The sequence below is a fragment of the Sabethes cyaneus genome, chromosome 2 (assembly GCF_943734655.1).
Source record: "Sabethes cyaneus chromosome 2, idSabCyanKW18_F2, whole genome shotgun sequence".
Lineage (NCBI taxonomy): Eukaryota > Metazoa > Arthropoda > Insecta > Diptera > Culicidae > Sabethes > Sabethes cyaneus.
Window position 1 is genome coordinate 212455894 of NC_071354.1, and position 20373 is coordinate 212476266.

Genomic DNA, 20373 nt, shown 5'->3' on the forward strand with positions numbered 1-20373 from the left:
CCAAAATTGGGCTTTTCTACGAAAAGTTAATGACTGGTCATTTCTCGTTAAATATAACAAGAGCATTAGAGTACACTTGTTGGCACAGTAGATAAATGACTTCGGACCTCTATATAGTCAACTCGGTGGTGAGGTTATGCTTGAGTCGCTTTTAAGCTGTAATTATTTATTTCGCATTTAGTTGTAAGTTTTAGCAAACTATTTTTAATTTTACAATTACTCACATTTTTAGTCCTACAATTTATGTTCGTACTGTCCAACTTTTACTAATAATAACAATTTTAATATAATTTTTAGATATAATTTTAGCGTGATTTGTGTGCTTTTTAATCAAAGAAATTTTATTGTATTTTATTTGTATGTGAGTGTAGTCTGTTTGACGTAGCAATAAATTCATTTCTGTATTGTTGGCTGATCCGAATAGGCTTACCGACGATTACTACTAGTGCTCGGTCACCTGTAGCGTATTCAACCCTTTCGGTCCCGCTGACAACTTCTGCTCGATGCCGTTCGGAATATCCCCTGACCCGTATTGCTGCGTGTTCACTCCAGCTGTACCTGCTACTTCCAGAACCGCTAACTTGATCACTGGGCGATGTACTATCCCAGTTGCTGTTTGCACCTCTGCACTGCGTACACGACCGTCACGACCTGGGAACACACGAATAACTCGTCCCCGTAGCCACCCGTTGCGCTGGTTCTCTTCTACCACTACGACGAGATCATCTACCTGTACTGGTTTGCAATCTTGAAACCATTTTGTACGTTTGGTAATCGTGGGAAGGTACTCTTTTACCCAACGACTCCAGAACTGATCCAAAAGTTGCTGACAAACCTTCCAGTTAGAACAAGGTCCCCATTTTCCGTCAATCAGTGGCCTAGCTGGTTGGTTTACCCCGCTGGTACTAAGCATCAGGAAGCAGTTCGGTGTCAACGCTTCATGTGTCTCGGATTCTATTGGCAGGTAAGTAAGCGGCCTAGAGTTTACGATCGATTCCGCCTCGATCAGCAGTGTCCAAAACGTTTCATCATCTGGCTTTCGTACCGTGGATAACGAAGCTAAAGCGCTCTTTACCGACCGAACCATGCGTTCCCAACATCCCCCCATATGTGGCGAAGACGGTGGGTTGAAATGCCATTGCGTATTTGCATTAGTAAACGTTGACGCTAGATTGGGATAAATCTGCTGTAGCTCCCTTTTCAGCTCATTACTTGCCCCGATGAAGTTTGTACCCTGGTCACTAAATATTTTAGCTGGAGCCCCCCTCCGCGCAATAAACCTCCGAATCGCCTGTTTGCAAGATTCGGTAGATAAGCTGTAGGCCAGCTCAAGATGTACGGCGCGAACGGTCAAGCAAGTAAATATTGCTACCCATCGTTTCACGTTATTGCGCCCTTGTTTGATTATCATTGGTCCGAAGTAGTCGACCCCAACGAAAGAAAACGGGCGAATGAATGCTGTCATCCTCTCCTCAGGTAGTGGTGCCATTCTGGGAGCCGCAGGAACTGCCTTATACACCTTGCACCATTGACAGAGTTTGCCAACCTTTCGAAAAACCGCTCTCATCTCCGAAACATAGAATCTCTGGCGCATTTCATTCACAGCAGTCTCCGCAACACGATGATTGTATTTACGGTGGTACCAGTTTACTAACAGCTGAGTTCCGTAATGGGTTTTCGGAAGAATCACTGGAGCCTTGAAGTCCGTCGCTACTTGCGTGATAACAGACGCCCTGCTGTCCATCCGAAGAACTCCTTGCTTATCCAGAAACGGAGATAATTTGCGAAGCTGGCTGGTTTTCTCCAGTTTTAGTCGTTGCTCCACTTTGAGCTGCTGGTTCTTGGTGAATATGACGATTTCATCTGCATACGCTTCTTGCTGGATTTGCTTGAAAGCCATTGACTCTGCCGTTTTAATCTCCTCTTGACTAAACCATTCCTGGCTATCCACACTCTGGTTCTTGACTCTGCGTTGAAGCTTCCTGACGAATCGAAATACGTAGGCTATAGTTCTCACCATGCGCTCCCATTTAGAAAACCGACCAAACGAAATTAACTGGTCCACAGCAATTTGCCTATGAATGTGAACTGGGCGAAGCTCTTCTACTGTCTCACTATCACGTTGATCTTGTTGTGGCCAAAGGCTAGCCGGCTGATACAGAAAACTTGGCGCATGGAACCAGCGACTGTCGTTGTTGATGCATGGTCCCTTTCCCCACTTTGTTGCTTCATCTGCGACGTTTAAGCGAGAAGAAACCCACCGCCACTCATTGACATCAGAAAGCTCAAGAATTTCTGTCACCTTAAAGGCAACAAATTGTCGATATTTTCTTTGGTCTGACCGCAGCCAGGAAAGCACCGTACGGGAATCGCTCCAAAAAACACGGCGATTTATGGTTAGAGTGTGATTCTCCGCAACTGCCTTGGCCAGTTTCGCCCCGAGAACTGCTGCACTTAGCTCAAGTCTGGGAATGGACATGGGTTTTAGTGGAGCGACTTTTGTCTTTGCTGATACAAGAGCGCAACGAACCGTTTCATTCTCGACGATTCTAAGATATGCTACCGCTGCGAAGGCCTCCTCACTAGCATCCACAAAGGTGTGTAATTGAATTGTATGGTATGCTTCCACTGAACTGCCAGGAAAGTAGCAGCGAGGTATTTGAATCTGCTCCAGTTGCCGCAACAGATTTGTCCATCGCTCCCAGTGACTAAAGAGTTCGCCAGATATTCGCTCATCCCAGTCGATCTTCGAACGCCAGATATTTTGAATCAAAATTTTTCCATGTATCACGAACACCGCTACCAGCCCTAAAGGGTCAAATATGCTCATGACAACCCGCAGAGCTTGTCGCTTGGTAGGAACCTCAGCACACTGGATCAACGGCAGCATATCCTCAGAAAACAGGCCTTGAAATACAAATAGATCCGTAGTTGGGTTCCAAATCATACCGAGAACACGCTCACTGCACACAGACTTGTCAACCGCAAAGCACTTCGAAGTTTCCACGCTGTTTTCCCCGACCCGTGTGAGAACGTCGCTGATGTTTCCTGATTGCTTCGGCTGCACGGGGGTACTCTTTAGAAAACTCCTCGGCGTTTAGATTTTTGATGTACTGCGCAGCAGAAGGTGAACAGGTTGAGCCGAACGTTGCCACTTTCATGATGAAGACATCAAATGCCTGCGATGGATAATCCCTCCACAAAAATAACTGCGCCGAACGATCTTCCGGTCGAATGATAATTTGGTGGAACATTTCGGAAATATCTGCAGCTATAGCCACCTGGAACTGTCTAAAGGGACTCAGAACTGCTGGGAGTGGTGTAAGAAGGTCGGGACCTGACAACAAGGCAGAGTTCAACGACTGACCCTGGACCTTAGCAGCAGCATCCCACACCAACCGCACCTTGTTAGGCTTTTTTGGATTAATCACGACGTTTAGAGGCAGAAACCACATCCGATTGTTACTGAAAGAATCGAAATCCACTTTGCTAGCTCTGTAAGCGTATCCCTTAGACAGATACTCTTTCACCTGCTCACGTACCTTCATATACAACTCTGGTTTGGAAGCCAAACGACGTTCAAGGCACTGGAATCTTTTCTCTGCCATGGGTCTGCTGTTTGGAAATTTCACATTATCGTATTTCCAGAGCAGCCCGGTCTGAAATCTTCCCGAAGCGGTTCGAACTGTAGTACTTTCTAGTATGGCGCGGGCACGTAAGTCGTCATCGCTTTCCGTTTTCGGTAAAATAGTTGTACCTACATTTTCCGAAGAGAAAAACTCTTTTACCAGTTCATGCAGCTCTGTATCAGGCGAACGGGCACAGATGTGAAGCTGGTGCTGGGCCTTATTGTTAGTTTTAGCCATTATCGCTCCAAATATCGTCCACCCCAAGCGTGTTTTAGTAGCGATTGGTTCATTACTGGAGCCTTCACGATGTTTCAGGGCGGTTTTCAAATGAGAATTGTCGAGTCCAATTAAAATAGTAGGTGTTACCGATTCATAACTTTCCACTGGCAGCCCACTCAGATAGGGAAACTGATCGCTAATCAACGAATAGTCTAACGACTGAGCCGGCAAGTTTAAATTTTTAACAGTATGGACCATTTTCAGAGCATGCCGTTTCAGATGGCCTGCAGCGGAAATTTCTAGATTGACCAATTGTGAATCATCCTCCGTGCGTGCAATGTCATTGGTCCATTGTAAACAAAGCGGATGCATGTCACCTTTTATTCCCAATTCGTTTGCGATTTGAGATTCAACTAACGTCGTGGACGACCCATCGTCCAGAAAGGCATAAGTCTTGATAGCTTTACCGTTTCCATGCAGGGTAACAGGTAGTATCCGAAACATGACGGTTTGTTGGAGCTGACGATGTACAGTTACAGTACTGGTCGTCTTTGGAGCTTCAGAAATAGGGGGTTTTCCAGGATGAAGAAGTCTGTGATGACGTTCCTCACAACCATTTTCACCACATACAGTGGCTTTACACGGAAATTTCCCATGAGATACCAAGCATCGACGGCATAAATGTCGCTCTTGAGCCAGTTTCCAGCGGTCACTCAAGCTCTTGTTTCGAAAAGTGTAGCAGTCTCTCACTTTATGGCCTTTGTTGTGACAAACCGGACAGGGCTTCGGTTGAATTTCTTTGCGGATATTATTCGGCTTTTCCTTCGTATCATTCGCTGCATGTGTGTTAACGTACATCTTCTCTCTGGATTTATTTTTCTCCTGCTTGTTAGCGCGATACCCTTCGGCTTCGTAAACGCATGAAACATCACTGGCCGCCGTCACGATTTCATCCATAAAGTTGCCGAACGTAGCGAGATCAACAACCGGCTGCTGCCGCTTGAAAAGTGCCCAATTTAGTTTTATATTCGCGGGCAGTTTATTTACTAACTCTTGTAAGAGAATAGGATTTGATTGGTGATTGTGAAGACCAGCTGCACGGAGATGACCGCATAGATTCTTGCAAGCCAGTCCAAAGCTGATAATGGTATCCAGGCACTCGGGTTTTGGTGTAGGAGTAGAACGCACTTTCGCTAGCAGCGAACCGATTATCAAATCAGGTCGCCCGTACAATGTTCTTAGTGTATCGATGATTAAAGGCATTGACGATGGATGCAGTAAGTAACTCCGAACTGCTTCCAGGGCGTTTCCTTTTAGACAACGTTGGAGCCGCATTAGATTTTCTCCATCTGAATATCCGCACAACTCTGTTGAATTCTGCAAGCTGCTCAAGAACAATGGCCACTCGACTGGATCGCCCGTAAAGATAGGAAGATCTTTGGGAACGACGTGTCTGGCGGCGAGTTGTTGGGCATTGGGAACACTAAACAGCTGTCTGGAGACGGTAGCGGGAGGGGCGACGGGGTTTGCACCAGATTCTGGTACGATTGGTGAAACAATTGGTGACAAATGAGATGATACCGTGCATACAAAGGGGGGCGGCGTGACATGCTGAGGGGTACTCATGTGCGACGGAACGAATGGTAAGCAAGAAGGGGTTGGACGCGGTCCGGTCGAGGTGTGGGGTATATTTTGATATACTGAAACAACTGGCCGTGTATAAGGCGGTGTTGTATCGAATATGGACAAGCTTGTCGTGTTTATTTGTCCACAGCAAGTGGTAACATTCACTGAGCTAGAGCACGTTTGACTTACCGAACTGCTAACAGGCACGTTACCATTATCTTTTGGAACTTCGTATTGCGATACTCTATTCGCATGATTGGATGCTGCAACAGTCTCGGTACATTGTCCATCTGGCACTTTACTGGAGTGTAACGGATTTGACTCTGGTTGCTGCCGATGTTCACTTGGTGATTTGTTCGTCAATTGCAGCTGCAGTGCATCCATCCTCTTTTCAAACTCGTACAGCTGCTGTACCGACTGATCAAAGTTTTGTAATGGCGAAACGGAAACGTTAGGAGCGCTGGAGGGAAACATATTCGCGTCCTGAGGAATTAGCTGCCGGCTTCTGATTGGAACAACAGCATTCGAAACGGTAGATTGCAACTGCACGGCATGCGCATTGGGCTTAGAGGCCGTGGTCACCTTTTGCATAGCTAGTACTGAAGGAGTTTGCTTCGGTATGGCTCCGGTCCGGGACGGAACACCAGTGGGGATTTGTTGTGACCCGGTACTGGCACTCGTAGTCGGGACTGATTGGCTCATTACCCAATCTTGCATCCTTTGCGTACTGCGCCGCGATCGACGACTTCTTACACTCCCTTCCTCTTCCTCATCCAGCTGCGTGTGGAGAATATCGTATTTTTTGGCAATATACTTCCTCTCCATCTCCTTTTCTTCCTCTAGACGTTGTAGTTCAAGCTCTGCTCTTGCTTTAGCACTTGCAGTTGTTGACCTTCCGGATTTAGAACTAGCCACACTAGGAACTGGTTCCACGACAGGTATGCAGGCCACACATACGAACTGACGATCCTCTGCTGCTATGCTTGCGGTTACATTGGCACACGTAAAATGATAATAGCGATAGCAGCGTTCGCATTGCACCATGTTGGTTTCTGCTCCATCAGGACGGCCGCACGGACATGGTTCATCTGCTTCTCCGGTCGAAACTTCTGGTGGCGTCACAATTGCAACAGGTGTGTTCTTAGGCCGTGGCATTTCGCAAGATTTTACTTAAAAATCTTAAAAGTTTGTTGGCACAGTAGATAAATGACTTCGGACCTCTATATAGTCAACTCGGTGGTGAGGTTATGCTTGAGTCGCTTTTAAGCTGTAATTATTTATTTCGCATTTAGTTGTAAGTTTTAGCAAACTATTTTTAATTTTACAATTACTCACATTTTTAGTCCTACAATTTATGTTCGTACTGTCCAACTTTTACTAATAATAACAATTTTAATATAATTTTTAGATATAATTTTAGCGTGATTTGTGTGCTTTTTAATCAAAGAAATTTTATTGTATTTTATTTGTATGTGAGTGTAGTCTGTTTGACGTAGCAATAAATTCATTTCTGTATTGTTGGCTGATCCGAATAGGCTTACCGACGATTACTACTAGTGCTCGGTCACCTGTAGCGTATTCAACCCTTTCGGTCCCGCTGACAACTTCTGCTCGATGCCGTTCGGAATAACACTAATACATAAAGAATAAAGCTATGTTTGGGATATTTTTAATTGCATGTAGCGTACTCGTGATCTTTGCAACTAAATTAGACATACAACCTTTTTCATAAAATTTATAGAAATCCGTAGGACCGTAGAAAATTCATAAATCCGTAGACCTGGCATCATTGCATAAAGCCTTTGCGAGATTTGTTGAGTCTCTGATAGTATTTCGACATCAACGTTTACTGAATTTTGCTAGTGAAATGTTAAACCGCTGCAGTTCTTTACCGATGTTTCACTGCTGTTTGATACTGACAATGAGAAGTGAGCAATCAGAAGTGAGTAGTAACACAGTTAGTAGTAACACTACGAGCAGCGAAGTAGAGAAGTAAGAAGTGGAAAATAAAAAATGAGCAGTGTTAAGTCAGACGGGAGAAGTGAAAAGTGTGAAGTGCGAAATGAGAAATGAGAAGTGAAAGGTGAGAAGTAAGAATAGAGAATAGAGAATAGAGAATAGAGAATAGGAAAGTGAAAAACGTGAAGTGAGAATCGAGAAGCAAGAGTTGAGAAGTGAGAAATGAGATACGGGAAGTGAGAAATGAGAATGCTATGATGCATGAGAATGAGCTAACCGTTAAGAAAAAATGGATTGGAATGCTTTTATGCAACCGTGATAAGCGTAAGAGAGGAAACTCGAAGAGAATGGCTTATTTGCAATTAAGACCTATTAAAAAACTAGGCAATATTTATATGTTTTGTAGTCCACAACTCCTAAACGCTTGGACCGTTCTTCATCAATTCTGGCATTCGTGTTCCTTAACGTAACAAAACCTGTATGAGAGAGCAGAAAAAAATGAGGATGAGAGGGTGGACCCTGACACGAGCGGAACTCACCAAATAAGGAAATGGGCTTTGTGACTCTTGTCTAATACCTGATTTCCGGACTGATAACAGTGTAGATTAGTAGGCGGAGGGAGAAACGTAAGGAGGAACGAAGGGAGGAGAAAGTAAAAAGCGTCAAAATGAAAAAAAAATTGGCTTTGTTTTTTTGCATTATGGAAATTTCCGGAACGAGTACAGATTACAAGCGACGAGAGCGCAAATAGGGGGTGATCCTGAGCAAGATCGAGCACTCAGCTAGTGTATTTATAAAATTCACTGGGGACTGGTAAGGTTGGAAGTCGAAAGCCAAGGTATCGATATTTGGTATTGCAATATATCGAACCGATTTGATACTGAGTAATGAGTATATCGCATACGCATGGGGCGAATTTTTAACTAGATCTATCAGGACCAAAATTGATAATTTTCAAATTATTTTTCAATGGATTGGTCTAAAATGCATGAAAATACCCTTTCAAGATATTAGGCCGTAGGAATATAACAGTTTGCTTTGCTTTTCCCGTGTAAATTTTATGGGAAAGTTTGCTCTAACTGTTTTATTCATACGGCCAATTGTTTTGAAAAACCTGGTGATTTGCTGCATACTTTGTTATATTTCAACAGAAGCAGCATAAATGCTTACATTAATTCCTATGATCAAAAAAGTGTTGGATGTATTTAAGGTTCGCATAAGGTGAGAAGGTAAACACATTATTTTCAATACAGTAATGTTCGGATTTTGTCAGCCCCATGTTGAATTTTGGGCTGACTAAGTGGGGAAACTGACTAAAACGGGAAATTTTTTTCGGAATTTTTTTTCTAAATTCAAGACTTAAAACCTTGCAATATCGAAGACTTCTACTAAACATTAAATTTTAACGCTCAATTGGTCAACCGAAAGCACAATGAACCGGGCACAGCACACTGGTCCAGAACCTTTTTTGATGCGCATTAGCTTTGAGCGGGAAAACATGGTTTTAGGTTGATGTAGCCTTTGGAAGATTTTCTTAAAATTAAAAGTTCTATCGTCCAGTGTAATTCAAATTTTGATTAATTCCCTTAAAATTGAAATAAAAGAAAAGAAGAGAGAAAACTCCAGTTTCAATATAACACATTGATGGGCTCTGCAAAGTTTCATAGCATATTATTACAAGAAATTTTGCTGAAGATAGTAACCTTCTATCTCTTCACCTGAGATAGAAAAATCCTATTTCTCATGAATGAAAAATCGTTAAAATAAGTTTTCCTATTTTAGATGTTTTTATAGTTGTTGTATGACTTTTTCAAGTTTAACAAAGTTGTACAAATAGTAAAAATACACAACATTGCTGAAGATAGTATACCTCTATCTTTGCTTGTTTAGGAACTATAGAACTTTTACTATAAAAAAACCTTAATTTTTGGCCCCGAATTACTCGCGAGAAGGCATCATTTTATTCAAAAACTCTCCCCAGAGATTTAAAATAGTTTCAAGTAGCCTGAAAAGTTTTATAAATTATGTTTAAAAGCACAAAAGTTAAACAAAATTTATGGGCTGACAAAATCGGGATAAAAAGCTGATAAAATCGGGGTAGACAAAATCGGGAGCTGACAAAATCGGAACATTACTGTAGTGCGGTTTCCAGGGGAGAAAATTTATGAAAATAATTAAAGACAATCCACATCTCAAGAAATAAAATTCAAAATTGGAATCAGGCATGGGTAATGCACCGAACAGAGCCTATGCGGTCGTTACCATTTCCTAAAACAACGCAATCAAGTTAAAGCTTTTTCATATATGTTTGTTTGCAAGTGTGGGAAGCAATTTATCGGTGGCGTTGAATTTGTACTATTTCTAGCATCAGTTTTCAATGTACCCGGTTAACACATTTCCGAGTGTTAACTGATAACGGCATCCACCGTAGACGAGTATTTTCAAGCTTGCAAAAACACGCATGGAGGTGCTTCATATTCATTTCAATGGGTAAGTGAAATACCTGTCTAGATAAGAAAATACGAAAACCTAACGCTAGCAAAAATCCACACGTCCAGCATATATCCGAGGAACTTTCACAAAGCTAGCGCTCGCAATTCCGAATGTTACCGAAGTATTAAAAACCGGCGTCTAAAAGATTACACCGAAACGGGACGCTGTTGCTTTTTTTGAGCGTGCAGTAAATTTCATCAGGCAGGGAAGCAGCGTACCGACACAAATAAACGAGAAAGAAAACAATAAATAAATTTTACAGGGGTTTTCAAATGCGACACGCAGTATGGTTCAGTTCTTAAACATACCTGATGCTTAAGAATGCTTAAGAACTGAAAAACGCGAGCTCGAAAAGTTGGCAAAAATTTATGCATGAAGAGCTGGCCTTTTCGCAGCTTTCGATACAAATAATATCGGATGAAAAGTTATCGATATCCGATGATATCGTTTGGCATAATATAGATGCCGGATACACGATATATCGAATGCACCTTCGATATCGATAAAATATCGCACATCCCCGCTGCTATCGTCCGAGGAGCAACTACCGATGGACGGGTTGGAAGGTGTCATATGCCCGATCTACAAGAAGAGCCATCTCTATATCATTAATTATCGAGTTATAACCTTCCGTAACTCGGCGTACAAAATTCTCCTGCATCTTCCGACCTATGAAGACGAGGCCACTACGAGAATCTTTTGCTGGCAAATTCAATTTTGATTTTTACCGGAACGCTCCATAAAGGATCAATTGTTCTTCTTCTGACATTTACAAATTTCAGATCCTCCATCTGTCTACAGATTACCAAGCAACATACGATACAACAATACGAAATAAGTTAAGGCGGGTTATGATTGAACATAGCTTGTAACGTTAGATGGCTTGAATCAAAGCGACGGGCTATCAAATCTACTATTCCGACGTTGATTCTTCTAGTGGCACAGTACGTGAACGCTGAAAAAGAGCGATCCACGAGCTCTTGCTATATTAGAGTGTACAATCCTGCGGTCAATACTTGGTGGTACTGGAATGGTATCCGGCATTCGTGCGACGTAGCAAGAATGCCGGATAAAGACAAGATTCAGCAGAGAACCCGAAAGAGGCGGACGACTTCTAGACCCGACGACTTCGTAGACCCGTTTAATGTGCGATGCTGGAGTAGCGAGTTTTCGAGATAATTCGGGAAGCATAGAATAGCCTCGGATTGCGCACTAGTATTTTTGCTACTACTGTAAGTGTACCTAAATACAACGGCAAGGCCTTGGTGGCTTCCCCCATAAATACATACATAAATATCTGAATATCCTCATTGACATTACTGAGTGTAAGTTTGGACCAATTACGCTGGCACACTTCCTATGTAAGCGCATTGGCCTGCATTCTGGGAAACTATTAGCATCCAAACCCAAAGACAGACAACACTATAGGCTAAAAGTTACTAGACAAAGGCGGTTTAAACTTTGTAAGTCACACGCAAATTACAAGATAGGTCACGATTAACTAATAAAAGACATATTCTATTGCCCTGAAGAAGATCTAAACCAAAGATCGAAACGTTGGCGTAAAATAAAACAAATCGTCCACTGCATTTAAAACTCTGAATTGACTGAACAGTCAATCCTCCAACCTGTTACTATCATAGTCGTAGAAACTCCCAAGTATTAGCACTTCTTTGGTCAAAATAGACTGCATTGCTTGGGAATCCTTATTAAACCTTCCGAATGTTTTATTAAATTTGCGAAACAAAAGACCAGGCAGTGCGATATAATAAGAATTCTGCTAGAAATGCCAACCCATGCCCTACGTATTTATGATAATTTAATCAATTGTTACGCCGGGAATTTGAACATGACAGCTCCATGAATGCTTCATTCGTAACCGCTTTTACAGAGTCCATCTGTCTACTTCGGTCTACCGGTGCAAACTCACCGTTCAACCGTTCTAAATACCTACCATGACTTTCGTGGCGGCTAGCTTTTCCGATTCTTGATTGACTTGTACCTATTTTCGCGGAAGTGCAAACTTACTTTCCCAGTGCCCGGCTCACGGTACCAGCGGTAGGTACCTTTTTTCCACGGAAACCAATTTTTCTGCCTGAATAGGAACGGTATTGAAATGCCTCTCCCTAACTGTCAATCATTTCCCACTGGAGTGACAGACATAAAATCATACTTGTAGGATGCTAATTTTTATATTCATCATCTACCTGTCTGCACAATCGAACGCAAATTCGCCGAACCTCTGCCAATCTAGTTTTCCTCTGCTGTTGCTGCTGCTGCTGCTTGATTGACTTTTTTCGCTTTGCGGTTTTGAAAATAATTCAATTCTGCGGAAAAATCCCAACATTTTAGCCAACAAACATCTATTCAGCTTCGTTCGCTTTGCTTGTTAAGTTTTGCCTTGTTCGGTGGTGTCCAATTTTCGAATTACACACTCACTGCAATCTGTCAGTCAACCCAGCCAGCCAGCCAGCCAGCCTGTCAGAATGAGCAAATAAACGATACACAAATAACGAGCTCCTTTTGTGCCGCTCTCCGACAAGAAATCGACAAATCCCTACCTGTCGACGCAAGAAAATAAATCCAGCAGGAATTTTCTAGTTCAGCGGCGTTGACATTAGGCACCCGAAAATGTCATTCGGCCGCCCGGCTCAAGGCGGAATTCTTCCAAACAGGCTTGACTTACGAAACCTGTATAGGACACCGCTGTTAGATCGCTACAGCCCGATGACAATTATTCATCAACGTACGCACACGCCAAAGTCGAAAGACGAGGAGAAAAAATAGAAAACCGAATGATCTCTAGCAAATGATAAATGCTTGGGTATTAATGTGGGGGGAGGGCGAGATAGAGAGATAGAGAGAGAGAGATAGAACGGTCAGTTGGCAGAGTATTGTAGGCGAATATTGTAGCGCGTTTCGGTAATCACCCATCCACCCACCACCCGGTCGAACGCTGACGACACGTTCGTTGTTTAGTTATTCAGTTTGTTTTTTCTTCAGCTATGAAGATAGGTAGGTAGCCTAGTATAGCTCCCTGAATCTTTCCGTTCGTTTCGGTTTTCGGTTTTCGGCTTTCGGATTTTTTCTCTTTTTACTTTGCAAATAGCGTAAATAGATCATTAGTCACTACTTGTTAATGGCCATGAAATCGAAACAAGACTGTTTGAACTTATTTGTTGATTATTCTGTTAACGTTTGTCTGTTTTCTTTTTCTGTCTGAATTTGCTTTAGAGTTTCCAAGGGACGGCTTTGCTAATGGATATTGTGGAATAGATAAAATTTTCTACTTTGAAACATTTATCAGTTTACACTAGCGTGTCCTGACATTAGCTAAAAATGTGGCACGCATCCATCCAGAAGTATGGTTTGAAAAACCCAGTAATCATAAGATGGCGAATCTATTTTTACTTATCACAAAAATACTGGCCGATTAGGTTAAAAACATTGACTTTTCGGGTGCAATTGAATTTCAAATCAAAGTTGAAATTTGACTAGCAATTAGAGTTAAAATTGGACTTGAAATCGGACTTGACATTTGACAAATTCAACTTGCATAGTATTTGCATAATTTGGACATGAAGCCCATTGAACTGGAAATTGAACTGTAAATTGGATTCGGAATTGGACGTTAATTGGATTGGAATTGACCTATAGATTACACTTGGAATTTAATTTGAAAAAAGACTTGAAATTTGGATTCAAATTATTCTAGAAATTAGACGTGCAATCACAGTTTGAATTTGACATAAAATTGGTACAAAATTAAACATGAAATTAGGCTTAAGATCAGACATGTAATTGGACGTTAAATTAAACTTGAATTTGCACAGGGGTGTGAATTAGGACTCGAAGTTTTACTTAAAATTAGGATTGTCATATTTCGTCTTACTTTCCAACTCGTTTTACCTCTTGACTGTTCCATTTATCCAGTTTTGTTTTGTCACTTTTAGTCCCGTATTTGTTTCTTTTCTGTACCGTTCTCTTGCTTTTTCATCCCACTTTTGTGCTTTTCCCTTTACCTCCTCTTTTTTCTCGTTTTTATTTTTGTTTTGTTTCATGTTTTCTGTTTCACTGTTCCGTTTTTATTCGTTTCCTGTCCTTTTTTCAGTTTTGTTCTTCCTCTCGTTTTTCGCTCATATTTTTGTGAATATCTTTCCCGTTTTTCGTCTTTTCTCTTTCCTTTTTTTCATTTTACATGTTCGTTATTAGACTCTCCTCCTTCTTGATTTTTCGTCTATTATTCTTTTCTGTCTTTGCTTTTCGGTTTTCCTTTTTTATCTTCTGTTTTGGTCTTTTCTCTCCAGTTTTTGGCTTTTTCTTTGGTTTTTCTTTGGTTTTTCGTGTTTCTTTTCTTCTTTCCATTTTTCAATTCTATTCCCATTGCCAGTGCTCATTTTATTCCATCTTTCTCTTTTTATATCCCGTTTGAATTCTTTTTCCCGAGTTCTTTATTTACTTTGTTTTCTTTTTTCTGTTCAGTTTTCCCTTTCTGCTATCGTTTTCCCCCTTTCTGGTTTCCATTTTCTCACCTTTTTTGTCACGTTCTTTTCTTTTTCTGACCGGTTTTCCCAGTATTTGTAAAGTTTTCCCTCCTTTACTCTCGCGTTTTTCCTTTTTCAGCTGTTTTTTCTAATGTTTTTTCCTGCCCCGTTTGTCACTCTTTTCAGTGTGGATTTTCCTCTAATTTTCTCTTTTCTTTTTCGTTTTTTGTCGTTGTTCTTCCGTTTTTCCGCATTTTCAGGCCTGTTTTTCTCTATTCTAGTCTCGTTTTTTATTTTATGACCCGCTAACTCCATTTCTATGTTGTTGGGCGAATACATCCGTCCGTTTTTCCTGTTTTTTTTTCTTTTTCCCATTTCCAATTCCCATTTTGTTTCATCTTTGTCCTTTTATATCCCGTTTGACTTCTTTTTCCTCTTTTCTTGATTTACATCATTAGTTTTCTTTTTTCTTTTTCGCAAATCTTGTTTACCACTTTGGTTTCTCTTATTCTCTGTTCAGTTTTCCCTTTCTGTTCTCGTTTTCCCACTTTTTCTGTCGCGTTCCCCTCTATTTGTTTAGTTTACTCTCTAGCTTTTCTTTTTTCTGTTTCCTCTCTTTTTTTTCGTCCCATTTTTCGCTTTTTTGAGTTCTCTCCTCTTGTTGTTCTGTTTTCTGTTCCGTATTTTCTCTAATTCTTTCTGCTTTTCCTTTTTTCCTCGTCTTATTTCTTGTTTTCTATCCCGTTATCTCCATTTCTATTTTGACGCAGGACTACGTCTTTCAGGAAGGTAGCTGGTATAGGGTGTCATTCCAAAAAGTCTTTCTTGAAAAGTGGTCAGGTTTTGAACGCTAATACCTTAGTGGTTTCTTGATCGATTTACAGTATTTTTACACCAATCGATTGGAAAATCTTCTAAGAATTGGCCCAAATGAAGAAAAGTATGGATTCTTGATATTGATTGGTTGTTGGAAATGACGTCATCAAAGTGGAAATGCGTTTTCACGCTTCGGCTTATAATTCAGTCAATTTTCAATAGATTTCCAAGCTATTTACACCAATTGGTTGGCAAATCGATTTGAAAAATATTGGAAATATAGAAAACTGTTGATTTTCTTTGCGCGTCATTGAAAAATTGAATTATTTTCTTATTTTCTTATTTTTGCCTTCCCACGTCAGTGCTTCCCTAGCACGGATGACAGAAATATATACGATATGAGCTATGGGTTAAGCTTCCTTATTGTATTTAGTTTACGCCCTGAACGACTCCGATCGAAAATTGTTGAGCTTCAGCCGTTGATGCTTCCCCGGATAAGGACACGAAGGCATCCAAATTCACCAAGCGAGACGCCAACAAAGCGAAGAATCCATCGACTCATACGCCAGTGAACGATAAGGTTTTGGCTGCTAGCTGCTATGCCTTTTACTGCGCATCGTCAGTCGGTCAGCGGCTTTCGTTGGCGACACATCGGCAAGCAGTTAGCTTGTGACACATCGCATCAGACAGGCAGATTTTTGAAAACTCGTGCGTACCGTCTACCGATTATCAGAGGAAAAGCACTATTCAACGTAGAAACCGATCATGAAAATTTATTTACTGTTTGGTTTAGTGTGCCTTCGATTCGTTTTAATAAAATAGATTCAATCAATTCATGGAAATAACTCCAAAATCGGTTGAGGATTGAACGTATACAATGTTACTACTTTGATAAACGTTGCGTGTGTAGGTTGTAAACATGCAGAATCGTATTATTACATACATAGATACATCCTACGATCGCTACAAAGAGACTTACGTAGTCCTACGTCACCTATGCGGTCGTGTCTTGTGCACAATCCCTCTGAATTTTTTGTATTTCTCTGTTGCAGTCATCATATCCTGCTCTGCCTCATTTTCTGGCATCTGCTGTGTTTCATTTTATCCCGTTTGTCTTCCGCTGTCATTTTTTGTCTTTTTTTCTTTTTGGCTGGTATTTCATACCTTTTAGTTGCGTGTGTTTCTTATATATTCCGGTTTTTCTCTGTTTCTATCCAGTTTGTCCTTATTTTCATTTTCGTTTACTTCATTTTCGTCATCGTTTTTCCTTATTTAATCTCATTTATCTTCTTTACTCTTCCGTTCTCTTATCATATCTTTCTAGTCTCCTCTATTTTGTCCATTTCTCCTTTTCTCTCACTTTTTTTACATTTTACGATGTTTTTTACGTTTTCCTTCCTATTGCGCCGTATTTTTTTTTGTTTTTCATTTTTCCTGCTACCTTTTTTTCTTTCACTCTCATGCTTTTTTCCTCTTTTCCTACTCCGTTTGCGAATTCAAGCTGGGGAAACCGCGGATCGAGCCAAACTATAATCGGAGCCAATTATAACCGAAATTGAACCGACTCCGGTGCAATATGGGCTTGCCTCCGATTATAGCTAGGTTTAAAATCTGTTTAAATCCTATAAACATCGTACTGGTTTCGACTGTGAATAGTATTTGGTTTAGATATACGGCTTTTGCAGTCTATGAAACGATACTTATATTTCCTTTTAATAAGGCCGAAACCAACGGCCGAAACGTCGGATATACGACAAATATGGTTTTAAAATCAATTTCCTAGACTGTAAAAGCCGTATATCTAAACCTATAAACATCTTTGTTAAATCGAAATTCAATAATTTCGAAGAGTCAACATCGTCGTTTAGCAGTTTTGCGGCAGCACTTCCCTAACACAGACATCAAATTGGTCTACGTTTAATCGTCGTACGAAAAAAATCTTCAACCACTTGGGACGCTTTTTCTTGCTTTCTTCCCACGCCAAGACATTAAATAGGACTAGGTTTATTCGTTGTAAGGAATCTACGACCTGTTAGAACGAGGAGATTCTGTCACTTTTTTTTTCTAAAAACACATTAAAATGTAGATGACGTCTTTTCCAACCAATCACGAAAAGAGAATTTCCAATTAAACAATGCTACATTGTTTTCAATTTATCAGTAGTGTGCACTTTTAAATAAATGGTTTTCTTCATAGGATTCCTAATTTCGCGACATTTCTTTAAAGTTTTCCACCATCTTCTAACTTAAAATTGGACTTAAAATTGAAAATGAATAAAAAGTTGGCAATGGATATGAAATTACACTTGAAATTGGATTTCAATCAGAAAATAAAGCTGAGTTTGAAATTGGTTACAAACTTGATTCAAATTGCACTTGAAATTGTACGTGGAATAGAACTTAAAACTATACTTGAAATCAATGTGGAATTAGGGATGAAATTAGAATTTGGACTTGTAATCAAGCTTAAATTAGGCTCAGGGCTTAGAAATCTCATTTTCAATTTATGCAATATACGGAAAGAAATTTGATTCTGAAGCCATGGATTAAATCGTGAAATCATGAAATTTGAATTACTGTCAAATCGTTACTGAACTGCCATATCAGGCAGCACAAAATCATAAATAATAGTTCATGATTTTGCGTTGTGTTGTACTGCAAGAAGCTCGTGACATAATGATTATTATTCATGGTGTATTTTCATATACCATAAGCTAGAAACCTGGAATCATGAGTCATTTTGCTCGTTTTGGAGATTAAATTTCTATCCGTGTACGCCTGAAATGATGCAATATACTATTCATTTTTTGCTGCTTTTAGTACAGATGAAATGAATTCAGCATTGCCAACCAACATTCCGAGCGAATCACTTGCGTGCATGTTCGTATTGTTCTCTACATTCATTCATTCTCGACAATAGTGAATGAAATCAAATGTGAATCATTCATTCATATTGAACAACCAACAGCGGAAAACAAAAATGCAAAAAACGTAAATTTTGCTCCGGAGTTTTAATTAACTTCCTTCAGCCAGATTTTGGTTGACTTTAAAAAGCGGGCAATTTAAAAACTAAACTTTGAAAATTGACTGACTGACGCATTGCAATTGATTCGAAGGGAAGAAGACTAAGAAAGACAAACACTGTCAGCTGTTCACTAGTCATGCCCGTGGGCTGACAGATAAAAGATGAAACTGTATGCACTGAATGAGTTTTATATTCGCCTGCAACTTAAAACATAAGGCCATTGCAAATTATTTTTAAAGTTTTTGTCACTCCCCCCCCCCTTGGAAATTTGCATGAAAAGGGGGGCAAAGAAATAATTTGTAGGATATATATCAGATGCTAGCATTTCACAACCATTTATTTTTCACGTAACCAAAATACCGCTATTAATTTTCATTGATCGACAAAACACTCAAATAGTCTCAAATAACGCACAGCCTACGTCATGGTAAGCTCACAATAAGCTGATTATTTACCTGATTTATGCTTCAAAACTTTTTTACTAAAGGTCGTAGAACTATTCTCATTGTTATGGTGTTGAACTGGTAGACGACAGCATCTGGAACGTGGTGGGTGTCGAAATCAACAAGCAATGGTAAACATTTGCTCGAAGTAAATACGCATAAAACAGGGAAACTGCCAAAAATCTTCCTCCACATACAATCAAGTTGATGGATTATTTTTTATAATATCATATTTGAAACAGGGAAAAAACCCAAAACTACCATTAGACCCACACGTACGAGGTTCATTTGGAGGCAGGCTGAAATATACAACATGGCATCATTTTTCTTTACAATATGCTTCGATGCGAACAAAGTAGCTTCGCATGGCCTACATTTTTCCCCGGTGGGTATTGTTATTTTTTTAATCCTTTTCTCTCTGGTGGTTCTGGTAGCAACGGATCGGACGGACGGACGGACGTACGGTAGCATAACCTCGGCAAGCCCCGGATGGACCGGCCTTGAGTATGATGTCATGGCGGCGGACGGAGCAAACATCGGTTTGGCATCTTTCGGAAAAAAAGATCCCCATCATCACTCAACGGAATTATAGATCTGGAAAAGGCTTTTATTTCTTCGTTTATGAAATGATTCACCAGCCACCAGCAGCGGGCAAACAAACCAGCCTAAAACCTAAACTGATTCCTATCAATCTTTGAAGGCTATTGTGTCTAACAGAGCATTGTAACAGACGCACGCATCCATTCTTCGCTGCAGCATATGTTGTTTGTTTTCTTCCGAATGGCCATTCTCTCTAATTGACGTACGATTACCAGCAGTGAACAAAGCAAATCAATTTACTTCGGCCATTATTGTCCGAAAATCCCCAGCTTCTGGAAGGTTGTGTTGGCACAGAAGCTAGAGAGGTGGTTCCTTTTGATTCCACCCAACATACTGTTTTACTGTTCAGTCTATAGCCGGTGGAAATTTTATCAATTTTTTTCTCTTTTCATAAGATATTTCTTGCAAGAAACACGTTGAAAGTACATTCAACAGATAACGAACATCTATTCAGGGCAGATAAACACATGAAGCTAACACCAATAAATTGACGATTTATCCTTTTCTCTGACGACCTAGAAAAACAGAAAATATTCGTCACTCTATCAGAGCACTCTTCACACTTCTTTTTCCCATTTCAACATGTTCCGTATGGGTATTTTTTTTCTTTCCGACTGACTTCTGGTAGAACTTGCCATACAGACCGGGCACGTCCATCGGGGAGGAACAATTTTACAACAATCAATCCAAATCCGGTCGAAATTAAAAGGAAATTTCCAACATAATAGGGCAAATCGTTATGCAGGTCACATTCGGATCAACCGTTGTCGTCCCCTGTCGTCGCTCGCTCGTCAACAGAGGGTAACCAAATTGCTGGTAGGTACCGGCTATGATCTATCTATTGGTAAGGGGACCTACGATTGCCACTGGCGGCGGAGGAGTGAAAAAGTGTGGCCCACCGTTAGCTATAATCAGGCAGGCATCCTTTCGGTTACGGCTGCTGCGGTTGATCATGACTGATGGTGACAGAGAAAGATGTTGTGCTGCATCTGGCTGGGCACGGTGAGAAATGACTCTATGGGTAATTGAAAACAGGGAAGCAGATTTGAAAATGGTGCAAAGTTTACATACGAGAAAAAG

The 20373-nt window shown here is 40.6% G+C and overlaps 1 protein-coding gene across 1 annotated transcript; it reads right to left on the reverse strand.

The window, feature by feature from the left end:
- Nucleotides 1-442: 442 nt before the first annotated feature.
- On the reverse strand, nt 443-2890 carry LOC128736615 (uncharacterized). Its single transcript, XM_053831103.1, has one exon. It carries the CDS (start codon nt 2888-2890, stop codon nt 443-445), a length of 2448 nt encoding a protein of 815 aa, XP_053687078.1.
- Nucleotides 2891-20373: the final 17483 nt, after the last annotated feature.

What these genes read in the sequence shown, in the direction of transcription:
- LOC128736615 (XM_053831103.1), bottom strand. Translation starts at nt 2,890, where the DNA reads ATGCTGCCGTTGATCCAGTGTGCTGAGGTTCCTACCAAGCGACAAGCT.